Genomic DNA, 19,073 nt, shown 5'->3' with positions numbered 1-19,073 from the left:
CATTACAGATCCGGCCACTGGTGTTCCGGGCCTGGTTCGCAGCGGCAGGTGCGCAGTCGGTAAAGGGAAATGTCCTTCCGTAATGTCCCAGCACTGAACTCGTTGCTGTTATAGTGCTCCGTTCGGTGGAGGGTTTTTTTTGTAATTTATTTTCCCCACTTTGCACTCGGCGAATCGTCATCCTTTTTTCCCTATTGTTTGCATCGGATTCTTCTTGCTCTTGGATGTTTTTCCCCGTCCACCAAGTAGTAGATGGGATGGCTTTCCATTTTCTTTAGTTCCCGATTGTGATGCTCCGTAGTAAAGAATCCTTTGGGACGGTTCAGGGGTGTTTTGATTCATTCATCCTGTGCTTTGTCGTGACCGTCACCGAAAACGTGGCATGGCCACGTAAGGTAGAACGTTCTATTTGTTCTTTTTACCTGCCCAGAAGTCAACCTTGGAGCCACGGGAATCGAATGTGACGTTTCCGGTTCGTTTTTTTGGTTGTGTGTGTGTGTACGTTATCGTCATCTCTTCGCAGTCACCTTTGGAACCTTTCGTCATTAGAGGGACGAACCGGTCCATTCCTGCTATGCTATCACATCCTTACGGATCGTTCCGGCATATGACCTCGGAATGATTCGAGCGGCTTCACGAATAAGGGGTTCCGGAAACGAGTAAACCACCTAACTCGACCTAAATCTCATTTGGGGCATAGACCCCATACATACACGCACACACACACACACACGTGTTGTGGAGCGGACAGCTCGTGTGGCTTCCGAGTGTGAACGGGGATGAAATGAAATGCTTTTGATTTAGTTGCCGCTCTATGATTGATTGAATACGGAATGACTGACGACGTGGATTGGTGTGAGAACGGCACGGAAGAGTAGCACCAGGGAATGCGGATATCCTGCGGCGTGTGTTTCGCTTTTCGCTTGCACAACATAAGATCTAAAGATTCGGCTCACCCAGCGATAAGGGCACCACCAGCAAGGGGTGAGAATAATTTTCACGCTGCGCTTATTAAAACTCTGGCCAACTTTTCCTTGCTTCTTTTGAAGCGTTTGCATTCGTGGTTTCGCAACGGGTTGGAGGCTGCTGTAGATATTGTGCAGCAAAATGTGGCACGATATAAATTTGGTTGCTACTTTCGGGGTTGCGAAAGGCAGGCATCATCGTGGGTGGGCGGTTTTTCGTTGTGTGTGCAAAGCTGTAATTACGTCGTGTGCTTCGAGTGTGCATTTTAATTGTTCTTTCACGTTGAACTTGACCTGATTTGCGGCCCGGAAGGAACGCGCAATACACACAGACTACCGGGTAGCGGGGGGGAGTTTGCTGATGTTTTCCCATTGTTAGAGCATCATTATTTTAGTTTATCTGCAAGCTATTTTCCAAATCCCGTTCCTTTTTTTTGTTCTCCCGGACGGGTTCGTTGCAATTCGGTGGTGCAAAGCAGAGCAATCTGCTGCCGTTATCGATGCAACCAGCACGTGCACGTGCTTAACATTCTTGCCAATCTTACAGTTTCGACGAAGTTGTTGAGCTGCATTGTTTTGATGCTGTGCTTTTTGTTTTCTCCCACAATGGCTAGAATTATGGTCGGAACAAAGCAGGAGCTTTCCGAAGTTTCAAAGAGGTTTTATGTGTTGATTTTCGTTTTTAATTTACGGGATGAGATTCGGATAAATGTGAGTATGTAATTAAATTTGAATGTGTAAATTTTTTTAAACAAATTTTTCCATATACTTGCAGCTCATAAAATCAATATTCTACTTTCTATCATTTTTAGCATATTAATGGCAGCCCGGGCAACTCTCAGTAAAGCACATTAGTCAGTCTCACAATATGCGGTACTTTAGCACATTTCCTCATGAATATTGAATATTCATCTCTTTGACTTTAGTCTCAGTGGTTTGGTTAGTGATGAGACTTTCATTTCCCCAGCTAACGATAGGTAATCCATTTCCTTACTTCTTCTAGACGAATGTTTGAAACAAAATCCCCTGCCTAGACTGAAGTTTGTTCAAAAGCTCACAGAGATTCGAGAGTCGTTTCATGCGTTGTCTTGCAACTAGAGGACCTCGAACTGGCTAAATAGTAACTTCGAAAACGCACTACCCCAAAAGAAAAGGTCCGCTCTGAGTTTGAATCTCCTTCCAAAAGGAAGAACTTTACTAATCCAGTTATGGGTATTTTTTCATGTCGTGTTACACATGACCTCAGGTCGAGATAGACGATGAATTGTATAGAACCCAAACATGATGAAAACACACTTCGAACTGAGTCCGATGCTTGTTCATTAAGTTCCAGGACTGGAGAGTTCCTCCAAACTGAGAACAACATGGTTAGCCCTGTCGATTATTTGTTTGTTCTTGGTAAGTTGCTGAAGAGTTCGCGAGACATTCTCTACGACAGGGTTCTCCATACCCCTCAAGGCAGTATGCTTTGTTCATCTCAAGTTAAATTGTCAGCGCCATGAGTTCCGGTCCTGTAGTCTAAATTCTATTGTCCCAGAAGAAATCATCCACTAGCAGGACATCATTTATATATCGTTCATGTTCTACTTAAAGAATCTCGTTAAGATTCATCAATGGCATTGAAATGCGACAACAAATAAGCTCTGTTTAACAACGGTACACATCATCATGCAGATTCCAAAATTCCAACACATATCAATCGTTTTAGTGATGGATATTATTAATATCGGGAAACAGTCATTCGCTTCGCATACAAATATTGTGGTTCCCGTAACGGGCTGCAAAGTTTTGCAAATATCAATCGTTCTGTGCGCTCAATTTTCGGTTAACCATTTCGAGTCGGTGCGAAAATTCAGTTCGGTGCTGGGTCCACCCACCCAAATATGGTGATGGTGGATTCGAATACAACCAATTAACAAACCAACAGCAGCGCATACGTGTCGGGGTTGCACATTTTGCGGAGTACGGGATGGTTTGGTTTAATAATTCATTTTCAAGAACGCGACCAATATCGTCTCGTGCCAGGTGTACAAAGCTATGCTGACGGGTAGGCAAGCCTCGTCCCGGCACTGTGCGCTTAACGAACGGGGAACAAAGGATTATTTAATTAATTTAACATGCAGCTGGAAATATGTTAGTCGGGCTGCCAGTTATGCTGACCGGTGAATAAATAACCGTACCCGAACATTGCGTTCGGTTATCATCGATTGTTCTTCGGGTGCTGGATGGGTTGGTTTCCTGTTTGATGTACATGGTGCGGCGCTGGCGAGCGGAACATGTGTGAAATCTACCAGCCACTGTCACTTTTGTGGTGGGCTTAAGCAAGAGTTTTTCGTTTTTCAGCACGCATCGAAACGGAAGAAATGGTCCCGATTGTGCGGAGGACCGTATTTTACATTCATAATTCAACGGTACATGCTGGGGGCGGGAAAATGTCTGAAGGATGTAATGATAGTGTACGAGGATGTATTTCGAAGGAAAATACTTTAATGGAGGTTGTAATGCATAAAATAAGCCTGATTAAAAGAACGATTTGTGGCTTTGGGATAAAACAAGCTGTAAGAAGTCGTGCAGTTATGAATAATCTAGTCATACATCTTTTCAAACATTATGTGAATTTAATGTGAAATAAATATATCAAAGTTTTTTTTAGAACTGCGCAAGTGACAAATGTGTGAACCAATTCTGCATAATGACAATTCGAAGGGCTCATATGACACAATTGTGTAACTACTTTTTCGGGACAAACTCCTTCTGAAGGAATCCTTTGTCATCTCTGCATCTTAATTTGGAACTACTACGCTATTGCTTTGACCATGTGGACGACGTAAAAGGGCTTCGTGGGTTAAGTCAGCTGGTATCATTCGAATGACCAACCCATTTGAGCTTCAAAAGCTTGCCATTGTAACGAGAAATCTCTCAGCACATCATCCTCTCGAATGCGCCTAAAAGGTTTTCGAAACTTTTGGAAATTATTCTTGTCTCAGAGGTGTAAGTGAGTTCTTGGTTATAGCATACAGACTTTGCTTCGACCAAGACCGACAGTTTTGCCTTCACAGAATTGACTACATCACAAGATATGGATAAAAACTCACGCCTATCACGTTTGATTCGTGAAGTAGTATATTTCTTCGTTATGTTGAATGTGTCTTTGCTTATTTTTGAGACACTTCAACTACTTTGGAGTTTGGAGCGTCTCTTTCAGAAGGTTTCTAACCCGCAACGGTTGAGTGACGTCGTCTATCAGACTATCTTCTGTTGATACCAAGTCTTGAGTCATCGTAGCATTTGTTATCTTGACAGATTGGATCATCCGGTCTCCTTCTCATCTGGTGACGTGTGATCAACTCACAGTAGGCTGGGAGGTTTAGTAAACTGCACAGTAGTGAGATCTTCGTAAAGTTACTGCGCCGGATACATTATTTAATTTAATCTAACTAAAACAACTTCACATGCCCGGGATATTGCAGTTTGGTGACAGGAAATATCTACTAACAAATTAAATTAATTTTAAACGAATTAAACCGTAGTACATTAAATAAAAAATCATCATATATTGAACAATTTGTGAGTTATTACATATAAATGATTTTATACTGCGTTAATGGCAGTCAAAAGAAAGAGCTGTGTTTTGTATTATTTTTTGTTGCGAATGAATCTTTTTTTTTCTTCTGATAAACAAATTAATTACTGTCCCGCAATATAGAACATGAGGCTCATTTCACCCGATTCATTGCGCAAACGATACTCCACTCCAAATACACGGCTCTATTTAAATTCTTTTGTCAGTAATAGACTGCAAGTTGAATGTGCGAGCTATCTCTCTCTCATCATGTTGAAAGCATTTCCGGTACAAATTTAATTCAAGCCTCTACGATGCCATTGAGCTGCCCATTTGAGGGACTTTAGTTTAGCGTCCTTTTTTGCACCCCCCCCCCCCCCCCCCCCTCCCGAACCGGGTTTATTTTTGTCCGAATGAAGCAGTACTTCATGGACCAACCAAGTACCATTTAAGCACTGTGCGGAAGAGCTACAGAACACTGGAGTGAAAGACAAACTAAACGGACGGAATATACAAGGCAAATAATAAACAAACAAGAAAAAAAAACCTCCAGCAAACATCTCCTGCTTAGTGTGGAGAGCGGAACGATAGGAAAAAAAATCCCTACTTGCAGCAAAAGCTAAAGATCCCAGCAATCAAACCTTCTCCGCAGTTCCACCCCCATTTCGACAATCCACTCCACTGCACGCTATCAGGTCCATTCGATCTGCCGGTCGGATGCGGGGGCCATGTATTGGTCTGTGCATTTTTTTTTTGTTTTCTTCCTATTTGCAGATTTTATCAGCAGGAAATGAAGTGGAAAAAATAAGCAAAAAGCAGAGCGAAAAGCTAAACATCCTTTTGGCGCACACGTCCCGTCATCGGTCGGTCGGTCGGCAAAGGGGGAAAGCATCTGTGGAGGTGTTGGGGGGAAGGTGGGCAGGAAAAGAGGTGAGAATAGCAACCAAACCAGGCAAGAAAAAGAGCCTGAAAAGAATCTGCCCCAGTTCCCCCCGCCCCGGTAATGGTGGTGCGAATGAGATAGCGCCGGCCACCAGATGGACGCAGTTGGGAAGGAAATTGCAAAACACGGCGTTACTCTGCGAAGCCGGTATGTGTACTCGGTTGGGCCATCAGGGGGAGGGATCAGGGTTTTTTTTTTGTGCAATCCTTTTTCCCGGGCCGCACGTACCAAGGACACGCCAACGCTGCTGCCGCTGTACCAACGCGAATGAAAGGGTGTATTTTGTTCGTTTTTGTTGTTGACTTTCAGGGCGGTGGACTTGACTTTTCGACCAGTGCACCCGGTCCCGGTGCTGGTAAGTGGGAGTGGGGGGGGGAGGGGAGTGTACCGATGGGTTGGTAATCGCATGAAGATCACCTTTGCTTGCAAAACATTATTTGGAGCATTGGAGATGGAATCGTTCGGCCGTTCGATGGTTGGCTTTTGTTAACGCTTTTAAATTGTGAGCATCTGAATGCGCCAGTTGAGCAGCATCACCGTACGCCACATCTGCGTTCCGTTTGCGTTCCAAATTCCGATTGAATTGATTTCGCTCGAAAGGCAAAAGGGCAGCTGCATTCAAAAAACGCTCCAATGTAATGTCACCCTTGCGCTTAACCACTGGGAATGCATTCACCGTGCAGAGGCATCGAGCTGGAAAGCACCGGAACCACCGTGTCCGAAACCGTACCCAGACTGTCTAGCGTTAATGAAAGAAGCCATAAAGCGTCTAATTTTGAAAACGCTTTTTAAAGCTACAAATGGCTGTAATTAAGGGCTTATTGCAATAAGAGAGAGAGAGAGAGAGAGAGAGAGAGAGCGAACCCGCACACTGCTACTGACGGCTGTACTGTCCGACATCCGTGGTGTGCAAGTTCCATACTTTCGTTTGCTGCAAAATTCCAACGGCATGCGTCCGGAACACAGCGCCCGTGTCCCTGTTCGTGCCGCCCCTCGGTACTTCTTTTAATTCGCGTTCAAACGACAAATTAAGCTATAGCGAATGAAGGAGAGCCACGCGATCGGGCAATCGGGATCGTGATCGTGACGAGGAACGAGGTGGGCTGGAATGGGAAGAAGAGTGGTGAGTGGGAAGAAAATTCCTTGTACCGGAATTTCCACTGTCAGCAGTGGAAGTAATAACGTTGCAGGTATTACCGAGCGAAACCTGAAATTATGTGCCCTACCGCTAGCAGCGGAACCAATTGATGTCTTGGATTTTTTTTGTTGCTTCATTCTATGTGTTCTTCCTTTCCCTTTTTGAAACACACACACAGAGAAATGCAAAGTACAAAATGCACAAGCCCGTAACAACCCGGAAAGGTAGGGCAGGTCGTGTAGCTAAATGTGCAAGTGTGCAGTTGTGCCGTGCACCGAGCGAGATGGTGGAGGGATTGAAATTAAATTCAAATATTTCCCGACAATTAAGCAACGGGCAATCCCTATTCCGGAACGGACCATTCGCCATTATCAGCATACTTCGTTCTCGCTTTGTTGCCCCTTCCTTGCGTCGTTAGAATGTGTAACCCGAAAGCGTTGCCTTCTGCTGTCTAAGGTGGGTCACTCCACCTGTTCCTTTCGGCCTTCAGCGGACAGGAGCACTTTCTTGTCGCCTTACCTGCATCTTTCGAAGGAAATCACGAAGGAAAGAGAGAGAGAGAGAAAGTGTAATTTATTGCACCCATCAACATTGTGCGGTGTTGTTGTTAAGTGTGCGGTGCAGTCGGTCGACCAAAAACCCAAGAAAAGCATGCAACAAGCGGACGGATGCAGTAATGCCCAAAACAACCTGTGCAGGTGTTTGGCCCCGACACCAACACAGATGCCGATTACCATATTTTTCGGTCCACTTGAACCAACTTGCCGCTCTTGCGGAAACCATTTCCTGCTGGTTTCCGTCGTCCCGTCAGGGGACACAAGCGTTTCCTGGTTATTAGTTTGTCCAAAGCCCTCGTTGCAGAAGGTTGCAACGCCCATCCCTCTCCGCGGGTGCTCTCGAAGTTTCGGAAGAAGAAAAAACAATACTACACGAAGTACCGTACCTTCACTGGACATACGGCACGAAAGAACATTCAGCGCGGAACAACATCCAAGCAGAGATCGATTCATTTGATTTCGGTCGCTTCGGTTTGTTTGACTTCATCTTGAGGCACGGTTGTGCATAATGTACGTGCGCCAGACAGTGTTGGCAGTGTGAATTAATCTGTGACTGTTCGTGCGCGTGTGAAGTGCAGCTGGTTTGCGGTGGCGAACCGCTCGAGTGGAGTTGGAGCAGTTGGAACCAAAAAGCACGAAGAAAACTCCCATCCTTTTTAGCAACTCTTCTCGAAGGATAGACGAAACATCGCCACAAAAAAAAAACAAACGATAAAGGAAACACAATGGGAAAAGTGAGTGCTTTCTTTCTCCCCTTTATTAGAACTTATTTTCCACTCATTATACGTGTAAGGAATGCTCTGTATGTGTGGCTGTTCGTGTGTCGGGATATCTTCATCAAATCCCCCCGTCCCGTTGGTGCGGGTGCTTTAGCTTTTCTTCACCCTTTCAAGTGTTTTCATCAAGCAAAGTTTCTCCGGCTTCCAGAGCATGAATTAATCAATTGCTCTCGCTACGTAGAATGTTTCCTTCTTCCCACGTGTACGTGTGTGTGTGTGTGTTTGCCCACCAGCTCAGCTGGAGCAGGTGTCTTTCGGTGGTGGGGTTTTAGTTTTTCTGTTCGGTTTGCTTATTTTTTTTGTTTTGTCTGGCAAACCACCCAAGATGCCCTCAGACACAAGCATTTCTCAGCGGTTGGAAGAATCCACGGCCTCAACTTCGTTATTCATTTGTTTGTGATGAGTTGGATAACCCAAACGAATGTGGGCGCACAGGAGTGAAAACAAAACTTGGTGCGGAAAAGTTTCCATGCATTCGGTGCTCAAGCACCGGCAGCAGGGCAATTGGGACTGGGTACGATCGTGGGTAATCTGCTTGTTTGCTACGGGATGTTTTTTTTGTTTTGTTTTGCGTTTGCTCCTTTCTTCGCATCGCTTCCTCTTTAGCCTTTTTGTTGGCCCTCACCTAGACTAACTCCTGGCCGTCCAAAAGATTGCGACCACAGAAAAGGGGTGGGAAACCGTTCGAAGAATGGCCGCCCCGTTGATGGGTGGGGTGGAAACTTGGGGTCAGAAAAATATTTTCTCCCAGTCTGAGCCGGTGTGGCTAGTGACAGAGTGCCGTCCGGACCATTTCGCAGAATACGGTGAATGCGATACGCCGGAATAAACGTGCAACAGAAAGGAAGCTGCACTTGCACGTGCACGAAATGCTGCTTCGCCCGGGACGCGTAGGAATGCGACCTATTTTCTAGCGCCACCTTTCTAGATGGCCTTTCACAATGGCACGTGAAGCAATGGCCAACCGCGGAAGGCATACGCTGCAGGGAACCGACCTGAAGCGACGGGGCAATCTTCCGGAGTACGGGATGGAACCTGTGGGGACCGGTGGGCAACCCGGTTCGCCGTACTGGGTGGTGGGAACTTTTCCAACCACCCACCGAGGTGTGGAATGTTCGCCGAACGGTTTCGGCACTGTTGTTGGGTGAATGTTGCTTGGGCGAATTGCCGGTTGGGGGAGGTCATTCTTTCAAACTCTCGGTTCATTCCGATGGGAGTTTAATGTTACGGATACGCAGAGCTTATTTTGATGTAAGCGGATGGAGGGGTGGTGCGTTCGGGGTTTGCCAAAACAATTGGATGTAGGATCAGATTTGTTATTCATGTTTTCGTTCCATCAGGACGCACTGGGAGGTAAACATATGCACAGAGAAGCATTACAAAATTATTAATGCATGGCTAGGTAATCAATTCTCGCGAACCCGGGTCCTTTGATCGGTTTGCCGAGCTGAAACATTGCCGTGGAACGGCTGGTTTAGATAAACAACTTCATTAATTTAACTTCAACATCCTTTTTACTCCAATAGACAAATAGGCTATATATATTTTTGTTCTCTAAACAAGTTCAAAACTGCTACCTGTTTACATACTTTGACTACATGGGACATTTGGATCGTTTTTCTTTTCTTAAACAGTATATACATTATCAATTGTTCTAGAACTTCATGTTTTGAACCATTCTCTTATTAATGGATGCAGTGTAAAACAGACCAATTTTGAACGACGATGATAAGATAACTGTTAAAGATATTTTAATGCAATAAAGATCACTTAAATTTTATATTTAATAAGCATTTAAGTACTATGCTGCCTATTCCTTTCGGGCGACTATACGCCAACTGGCTAGAGCCTAAGCTAAAGTTACTTAAAATCAAAATGCTAGTTTTCATTTTAACTTGGTCACGAAATTGACCATCAAATGTCATTCCGTGATGGCCTCAAAGTTATTGAATGTTACTTCTTTGGTGGAGGATTGTCCCAAGAATATCCTGTTCGAAGCTTCCGAGTGCTAGTAGGGTTGGGTATCTTCGTTAAAGCGTTATAATTAACAATTTTCGAAGTAATTTTTGCAAGTCGTTCCGTCCGGGCGATTGCTTGCGGGCCTTACTTAAAAAATCAATTATCACAGAGGTCCGGTTTCCATGTGCGCTGGGTTCGATGCACTCAGCCATGTTATTCAGATATAACTCATGAAATCCCAGCTGATTGTCTAATTCTAATACTTCTGTAAAAAGTATATTAATTTTCCATTAGTTCTATTGTTGGTTGGATTCAATTTTTTCCCCTGTTCGTTCATAAGTTCTACCAATTTCGGCGTTGACCTCAACCATGTTATGCAGGCCAATAGTTAGGCCCAATCCGCAGCAATGTCTTTTACGATCTTCATCTCAGCAGGACTAATTATCTTGCCAGTTTTACAAGAACAATAAATATGTCTTCTTTCGTAATATCGCTTCCATTAGCTTCATAGCTTCCCCCACGCACAGCCTCACACACACGTGTCCAACAAAATAAGAAAATTTGGGAGGCATTTTGTTGGCAACTCTTTTTTTGCCTCCATGTCACAAAAATCTGTCACCCTCGGGGTGTAATTATGTGCAGAATTATGTCACCACAAACAGCAGGCCCTAACCCTCCCCCCACGCCCCCTCCACACAGCAGGGTAGCATTCGATGTGAACGACGTGAATGGGACTAATATGTTACCGTTGCAATATTCCAGCTATTCCATGTCCTTAGTGTTGGATGTTTCCTGCTGGGCGTCACACTGGCAACCGAAACTAATAAGCATCAGCCGCAGAAACATTACGTTGCGCATCCGCAATTACTGCGAAACAAGCGGGGACTGCTGTCCGCACTGTTCGGTACGGGCGAGCAGCAGACCACGCCACTACCGGCGGAAGTGCTGCCCGTGTACGGCGACCCAGCGCAGCCCCCGCTGCACATGCTGTATGGCCACTCAACCGGACTGCAGCAGGGACCTTATCCGCCGTATCCGGTGATGTTCCTGCCAGGGCCACCAGCTGCCGGTGAGCAAAGCCCGTACCTTCCGCTGCTGGCATACGGCGGGGTTGCTGGTGACAACAATCATCTACCGACGGTTATCGGTTGGCCCGAACCAACACCCTTTGCACCGCTTGCACCCGCCGCAACGGAGGTAACGATTGGCTCGACCGGACAACCGACCACCGCCCGGACAGCGGCAGTAAGCAATTCGAAACCGCCAAACACACCACCGCAGGTCGAGCAGAGTGCGGCAAAGTCGGCTTATTTGCTGAAACTGAACCTAACACCGGCGGAGGAGAGTGAATTGAAGCGATTAGCCAAACTGCTCGGTGTTACCGATTTCGAACACCTGCCACCGTTCGAAGATGTCAAGGCACTGCTGGGCACATCGACGTCCGGCGAAACAATCAAAGCGATCAAAGAGTATGCCGCGACTCCGGACGGGTTGGAACTCATCAAAGATTATGTGATGAGCTATCAGCCAGCCAAGCGCATTAGTCTCGGCAAGGAACCGTACGTGGGCAACGAGGTCGCACCGGTTGAAGCTTCCACCGCGACGGAAACAGCGGCCTCGTCCCTGAGCAGCGGGTTTTTCGCTCACCTGCGTCGACTGAAATCGTTGCTTACGTTCGGCTACTTTGATGCAAACGGTGACGAAACGCCCGCAGAATCGGCGCTGGAAGTCGCCACACCTGAGGTGGCCAGTGAGGCACCGTTCACACCGAACGAGTACCCCGGTTTTGAGATTCGTGATGTACGCGGTTCGGCTTCGCCGCTACCTGTGGCGCATTATCTTATACCGGTGCGAACACTCCCGCGTCATTCGTCACCCGGCGAGTTGAAGTATGCATCCGCGTTACCATTCCCGTACGCCGTCCACTATCCTGCGGTCGTGCCACAGCTCCACGACTCGAATCCATTCACCGTGCTTAAGGAACCGGCTAGCTTACCGTCGGTGCCCGACGTCTCGCATCTGGTTGCAAGCGACCCGTCCATCGCGAACGAACCATCCCCGTCGGATGTGATACTTCCCAAGCGTATCGCACCGCCAACGCTGGCTACCGGCGAGGTGCATTCCTTTGAACGCGCGGACATTGAACAACCGGTACGCACCACAACACCCGCCGGGCAGCAGCATGAATTGACCGTCAGCACTGTTACCAGCACGGTTGTAGACCACGAAGAGGCATTGGCCGATATTGCCGAGCTCGCAAACGACACGACCAATTTCGTGCTGAACGTACTGGATACCGAGCAGACCGCGTAGTAACTGCCTCCGGGGGAGGTCAATCGTGCCAAACAAAGGCACTGCAAGTACACTGGTTGCAAGTTTATTACAGACTTGTTTGCAACGGGGTGTAAACAGGCATTTGTTAGTTGCTACATGAACTTTTGGTCTTGCAGTTGTTCGCAGCGTGTGTTTAATTTTACCTCGAATTGTTAATGAAGAATCGATATCAAAACCACAATATGGTTTCAAGGTAGACGTTTTAACAGAAAGGAAATGTAATTGAGTATATTTTAATAAAGATAACTTTTAAATAAATTAACTTGAATATTGAATTTGCTGTGAAACCGATGGGGTCATGGCCCATAGAGTTAAGGTGTGATATTATGCGGATAAGAATGAATGAGAAACGAAGCGTACGGTTAGCTGGTTAAGATAACACTAATTTTATTTCTAACCTAATGTTCGTGAGTTCTGCGTGAGTTCCGTCTATGTGCTCGATTTACTTACGCTTCACGCACTTTAACTGAGTTGCAATGCTGCGGTCGCGTTTACACTTCGTGTCACCACAAGGGAAGTAGATGATAAATTTATTCTATTTCCGTTTATACCAGATTTTTTTATTACAAAATGGCCAATAACCTTAACTACAGATGTATGAGACGAACTGTATCCGTTCTTTGGAGGCTTAAAGCGGATTAGTAGTTGGGCCCATTTTGGAGAAGGGGGGAGGGGAGGGGGGGGGGGGGGGGTGGGTCCTGACGCGCAAGCTCGTAGGTGGAGGAATCGATTCATGAATCTTTGACATATATTCTTTGGCCCGCTCTTTGACATAGAGATTGTGATTCGTTCAGTCCGCTCAAAGATTCATTCAGATTCAATCACAGCATTTTACTGGTGGTAAATGTTCCTTCCTTATTTAGTTCGACAGTTTCGTGGTAAATGTGCAGATCTATTCAACCGGAACCGGAAATATAATATAAATAATTCCAACGAAATTGTGGCAAATGAAAGTATAGAACTAGATATTACGCTCCCGGGGCATATAGGTAGTAATTATTCACATGAATTATAATCATTTTGTCATACTTGTTTCCAATCATTCACGAGAATCTGATGTAATTGAAGATTTTAAAAACATGCTGCATTTTTGAATAACAAAAATAAAGTTAAACTAAAATTAGTGAGAAACGAATGAAATTATATTCAACGCCATTTGCTTTACCAGTTCTATGGAAACAATTAGTTGGTATGTTTAGAACGGTAACGGCACAAACACCGCTGTAACTATGGCAACATATTCTACCGCAAACGTTATGAACAGCGTATGTGCGGATAATGGAGAACGAACTGAAAATATCGAATTATCCATTATCCCATCTGCTATGCTGGGCATTACGCTAACGAGCACTGTTCTTATCGATTTTTTAATGAGCTTGTTAATGGTCCAATGGCTCACGTCACACTGATCGGTAGCAAATAAAGTTACTTACCGAAAGCGTGATATAAAACGTGTGCGAAATTAAAAAATAAACCCCGGAAGGAGCGAGGTAAAAGTTTTACTCGCCGGTGATGGGTTCCCATCTGATGTACGTAATATTTTAGCTAGCCTGTCAGAACGGCGTCAGTTAACCATGAATCGTTTCGTTGGCCCGCTGCACTACAGCACGTATAGACGTTATTAAAGCGAAGCTGTTTAAATTAAAGCCTTAAGCAGGACCGTCAAGGCGGGGATGAAAACTTGTTTACACGCCACGATCGTTCGCTCAGTTCACGGCTTGATCAAACTTTTCCACTTCCTTGTACGGCTGAAAATAATTTCCTCATCCGTCTGGTGCTGAGAAGGGGGGAGGGGGGGAGCAGCGCAAAAAGGCTCAACTGGCAGCTGGCAAAATTTGTGGCCAAGTCGGGAACAGATTGTACGTGTTGGTTTTGTTTTTTGCTTCTGGCTGCAGGTTGTTTGTTTCCTTTACGGAGCGGAAGCCTTACCGAAAAGGGTATTGGACGGAGAGCATACTGCTGTTTCAGTTTTGCTAGCTAGCGCTCCTAACGAATTGTCTTCGTCATCGCTGGTGGTGTTGTGTAATGCTTTCTAAATTGTTTAGATTAAATAATTTAACGTTGTCCGACGGGGGCAACAGGGGCCCAGGCGTACAATTAACTTTGGCACGTTACATTGAGTGAGGCTAGAATTTTAATTTGATAAACATTCGAGCTCGTGAAGCAATTTTAATTTATGGCCAGATCAAACTTAAAGGCAGAACTTCATTGATGAAAGCGGCCAAATGGGAGCTTTCGTGCGGGGTGAGTAATTAGTTTGCAATGTGTTACAAATACATTACACTCACTGTAATTAATTTTTTTCCCGCATAATGTTTATTGGCCACTCGGTGAAAAACATTTTGTCTAGAGAAACGATTAACTGTATAAGTCATTAACTACATCACTAAATCACCTTCAAGCAATGCTTAAATGACTTTCCAAGAAATCCCTTGAGATTAATAAACATGAACAAGCAAACATAAAAACAGCGTTAAGGAGAAGCTCTCTTAAGTACAAGGCGAACACAGATTGCGTCATATATAGTTGAAGTACATCGTGTTTCGTTCTGTTTGAATACTCCACTGAACGATGTTTGTTTATGTCCTGTCGGGGAAGATGCAGTTTGCCAGTATAATGTAAACATAAAATAAAACACTTTCGCAACAGAAAGGAATGCTGGAAGCCATGGCAGCGGCAGACAACCAGACAGACAAACGAGTGCGAGACCGTGCGATTCTTTCGAGCAGTGTCTGTGGCCGAATCGATAGATAAACCCGATTCCAGCGAAGAGTGGAATAGAAACTCAACAATACCATACCAACCATTCCAGAATGCTAAGAGCGGAAATGAGTCGCAAATGTTTGCTTCATGTGCTGCTGAGCAAAGTGACCCAAATAATAAGGGCAAAAAGAACGGAACCGATATATAAACCGATATAAAATACAGAAAAAAGGCTCTCGAAGCAACGGATTGATCGACGAGCGACAAAGAAAACAGACTCCGACACTGGGGAAGGGTGGATAGAGTGGACAGAAAAGAAGGGAAAAACTAAACTGCAAGACGGTCCATGGTGGTGATGATAGCCTGAAATTGAAGTCGACACCATGCACCGGTGCGGTTTAAGGGTCGGAAACGTGTCGCGGGGAGAAATGGGCGAATATTTCGATATAAATTCCGTCCCGTTTTACATTCACAAACACATCCTTCTCCTGCGAGCAGCCATCGATATCGGGGCGTTTATCGAAACCGGCTGAAAATGGCTTGACAGCGATGGGTACGATTGTGTGTGCCGGTGACGTACAATGAAGGACAGTGAATATGACCTAGAGCAAATACACACACATAAAAAACAGCATCATCGAACAAGATGGTGCCACTACACATGAAGGTGCCGGTCTTGTCGGCAAACAGCATGATGGGGCGGCTCATTGAGTTGGAAAATTTAATATCAACCTCTTGGCTTTCCTGGCTATTGCAGTGGGTGAGATAAAAAAAGTGTTATCGAGCGCGCCTTGTGGGTATCGTTGTGACTCTGTTATATTAATTAGATTGCTTGGTTCGTTGAGAATCATTTATGGTGTTATCGATGTGTTTATGGTATAAGCTTAAGGGATAATTTAATAATATAGCTTGACAGTTTATAATACGGTTATGAGGGATCGTGTACTTTAACATAACGCTGGCTGCATGTTTGTTTATATCTGTGAATTTTTCGTCTGCTGTTTATTACTGTTGATAAACGCTCACAATACACTCAAGATCAAACAAAAACTATTTTATTTTCAACCAAAATAAATACAAAGTACAATGAATAAACAACTAAACAGATCAAAATAAATAAATGAAGAAATGAAGGAATTGAATAACTAACTAAATAAACTAATGAAAAAGCTAGACATAATGAACCAAACGCAACAAAACACCACTATTAATGAGCGATAATCAATACAAGCAAAGTTTAAAGCGTTAGAAAAGTAAAGATAATCTTCGCTAATGGTAAAACAATTGGTTGTGGTCGAAAGCTAACAACATTACAAATCTACCCACAGCACGCAGAATATGAGCTTAAGCCTCATAAAGGCAAGCATAAAATCCGTGAAAAGATCTCATGAACATAAAAGACGAGTGTTTGCACATTGTTGCAGCAGCAGATTAGCTTCCGGTTTGTGCTTGTGCTTTCCTACAGCGAACGGGAAAGATTTGCCGTTACCGCACATGGCGAGGCGAGATTCGTTCAAAGCAGTCGTTTTGATTGTTCTGTTTTCCCCTCCCTAAGACGGTCGGTTGTTTTAAATGACAATAATCCTTTTTAATATTTAAACTACTGCTTCGTAATGGATCATAAATTTTCAATGACCATCTCGTCTCCTTCAACGCAACAGAAACGAAATGTTGTTGAAGCAAAACAAAAACTCCAGATTTATCAACATGATTTATTGTGTATTAACAATGGTGCCAAAAGTATTATCTAGAAAAATGTGTTTCTTATGCGCCGGGCTTTGCCAGCGCTTCACAGGACAGGGCTCAGGGTAAAACCGGGCGAATGATAGCGACCGGCTAAAACGGATGAATAATAAACAATGTAGCCGAAAATGAACGCGTGAGCGATTCATAAAGACATTCGGCCGCCTGCTTCTAGCGGAGTACTTTGCCGCACGTTCTAGCCAACCTAGTGGTGGCAGGCGCGAGCGGGCGGGAACATATTTAAACGAAGAAAAATTGTCCCCTGTCAACTGGATTGAGTGAAATGATTTAGAATGGCTCCGTTTAATTAACAAGAATGAAACAAAATGCACGGGCAAACAACAGCGTACCGGGTAAGGTGAGTATGTGAAGCGGAGAGATTGATCGTGCTAAGCACAGGAGCAGGCCCGGCGCTAGAGGATGCATAATAAAATATGCGCTCCGGGCAGGTGGTAATATGTTGTCATTTTTATTAAAAGTGAAACACGTTGTTGGATGTACGAAATTAAATGGAACGCAGAGGACGAGGCTATTTTTTTTAGGGTAGGGGGGAACAAACCTATATTTAGCTCCACCAAAGCTCTCAACGGAATGAAAAGTGATTGCGTAATGGGGGATGGTGAGATTGGAGTAGAAATTCATTTAGAAAATTGAATAGAAATCGATGTATGATTAAATTTTGATGGAAGCTTTTAGCAAGCCTTTTGATCGTTCGCATGCTCCCGGTAGTATAATGATGAGGATTTGTTCAAAGGGTTTTTATTCTGTCGCCCTTCGAGAGATGTTCGATTTTTGTGCTGAAAAATCTTTCTACCCTTGTAACGTCCACCGGAGCTGGAAGCTATATTTTCAGCTGACGAGAAATCACAGAAATATAAGCAACGCAAACTCTAAAGAACATTATCTCCCTGAAAAGCTCGAACTATTTACGAAGGTTGTAGATGGGCGCTTACCCTGCGGCGTTGTATCTATGAGCTGAGAAACTATCCCAGCAATAGCTGAAGGTTATTTTTCATAGTTACAACTGCCATATTTTTGATACTTCTTAGAACTTTTTCAGCAGAGCGGTAAATTTTCGCTAGTGGCGAACGTGAAATCATAGCTTCTTGATGAAAACGAACCGGCGAAGAGAAACATTTTTCAACACAAACTCTTCGAAATATTTACGAAACTAAATTTATATCAACATGTCCGATCAGTTTATTTGTTTGACTTAGTTTATCGACTTCGGAACAGGAGGTGTAGTGGCAGCAGGTCTTCACGCGACAAGACCGATCCTTATTTGTAGGTTTCACAATGAAAGCCTTAACTTAACGGGTTGACGAGCTACACGGATAATCCGATGCTCTGATAAAAAGCTATTTAGCACATAAAAATCAGTCCGCCGGTTATTCGGGTGGCTCTTAAGTGCGTGTCCGATTATCCGTGCTGGTTCGAATTGACAGTTCAAAAGCGACTTGACACTTCAACTGCGCAACCAATGATGGTAAATAGTAAAGACTTCAATCGTGAATGATTCCATGCACAGAAATGCATACAATATTGCACCTTTTATCCGTGTTGCTCGCTTATCCGGTAAGGGCTGTGTGTACAAAGTGTAGAGAAACGTATTCGGCAATATAAAAAAATGGCCAAATGAATGAAATAGACTTGTCTCACTGTGTTAAAAATCAACTTTCGACTCTCTAAAACTCCATACAATGCGTGCTCTTTTTATCCCCCATTTCGCATAGCATTGTTTTTCGACACATTTATTATGTTGCACTTTAGCAACAAAGCGAACAGCAATTGCATGCTAATACTCATTTGATTACGTTCGTTTCCAATCATCAAAAAACCATTTCCGTGTGCTTCAGACGTGATTCTGTACACAGTTGGTGCTTACGAACGTCCCTTTTCTAATGCAACCGCAATCACGGTAAACGAAGGACGTTCATTCGTACCGAATTATTAATATTTTTATATCCCTGATGCACTGTTTCGGTTCAGAGCGATGAAAATATTTCCGCAACGGTTCTGAAAGTTGGGAACACATTTTGGACGGCGGAGTGCCGGAGCAGATTCGGGCCTGATTTAATGGTACGGAATGAATGATTGTGTGGAGGTATTTTTATGATCTTTTCGCCCTGACTACACGGTCAGAATCTCTCATCAGTGATAGTTTGGTCGTTTGAACAATAAGCGAGCGAATATAAAAAAGGAAACATACAAACGGGTTGGATGAAAAATTCGTCACCATTGCATATGCTTGCAGCGTGGCAGCGCGGGTATGATTTATGCTGCACCGTTTTCTGCTGTGTGTGTGAGTGTGTGCATGTATAACCTACAGTGTTGCGCTATCATACTAGCAGCCACGCACCCGCTTCGCTTGCGTGTGGATAAACGGTGTG

The 19,073-nt window shown here is 44.4% G+C and overlaps 1 protein-coding gene across 1 annotated transcript; it reads left to right on the top strand.

The window, feature by feature from the left end:
• The first annotated feature begins 10,680 nt into the window (after positions 1-10,680).
• LOC128713114 (uncharacterized) lies at positions 10,681-12,216 on the top strand. The gene has a single exon (XM_053807977.1). The coding sequence runs from the start codon at positions 10,888-10,890 to the stop codon at positions 12,214-12,216; it is 1,329 nt and encodes a 442-aa protein (XP_053663952.1). The 5' UTR covers positions 10,681-10,887.
• The last annotated feature ends 6,857 nt before the right edge of the window (positions 12,217-19,073 follow it).

The sequence above is a fragment of the Anopheles marshallii genome, chromosome 3 (assembly GCF_943734725.1).
Source record: "Anopheles marshallii chromosome 3, idAnoMarsDA_429_01, whole genome shotgun sequence".
NCBI classification, from domain to species: Eukaryota; Metazoa; Arthropoda; class Insecta; order Diptera; family Culicidae; genus Anopheles; species Anopheles marshallii.
This window is presented reverse-complemented; position numbering and strand designations above follow the sequence as displayed.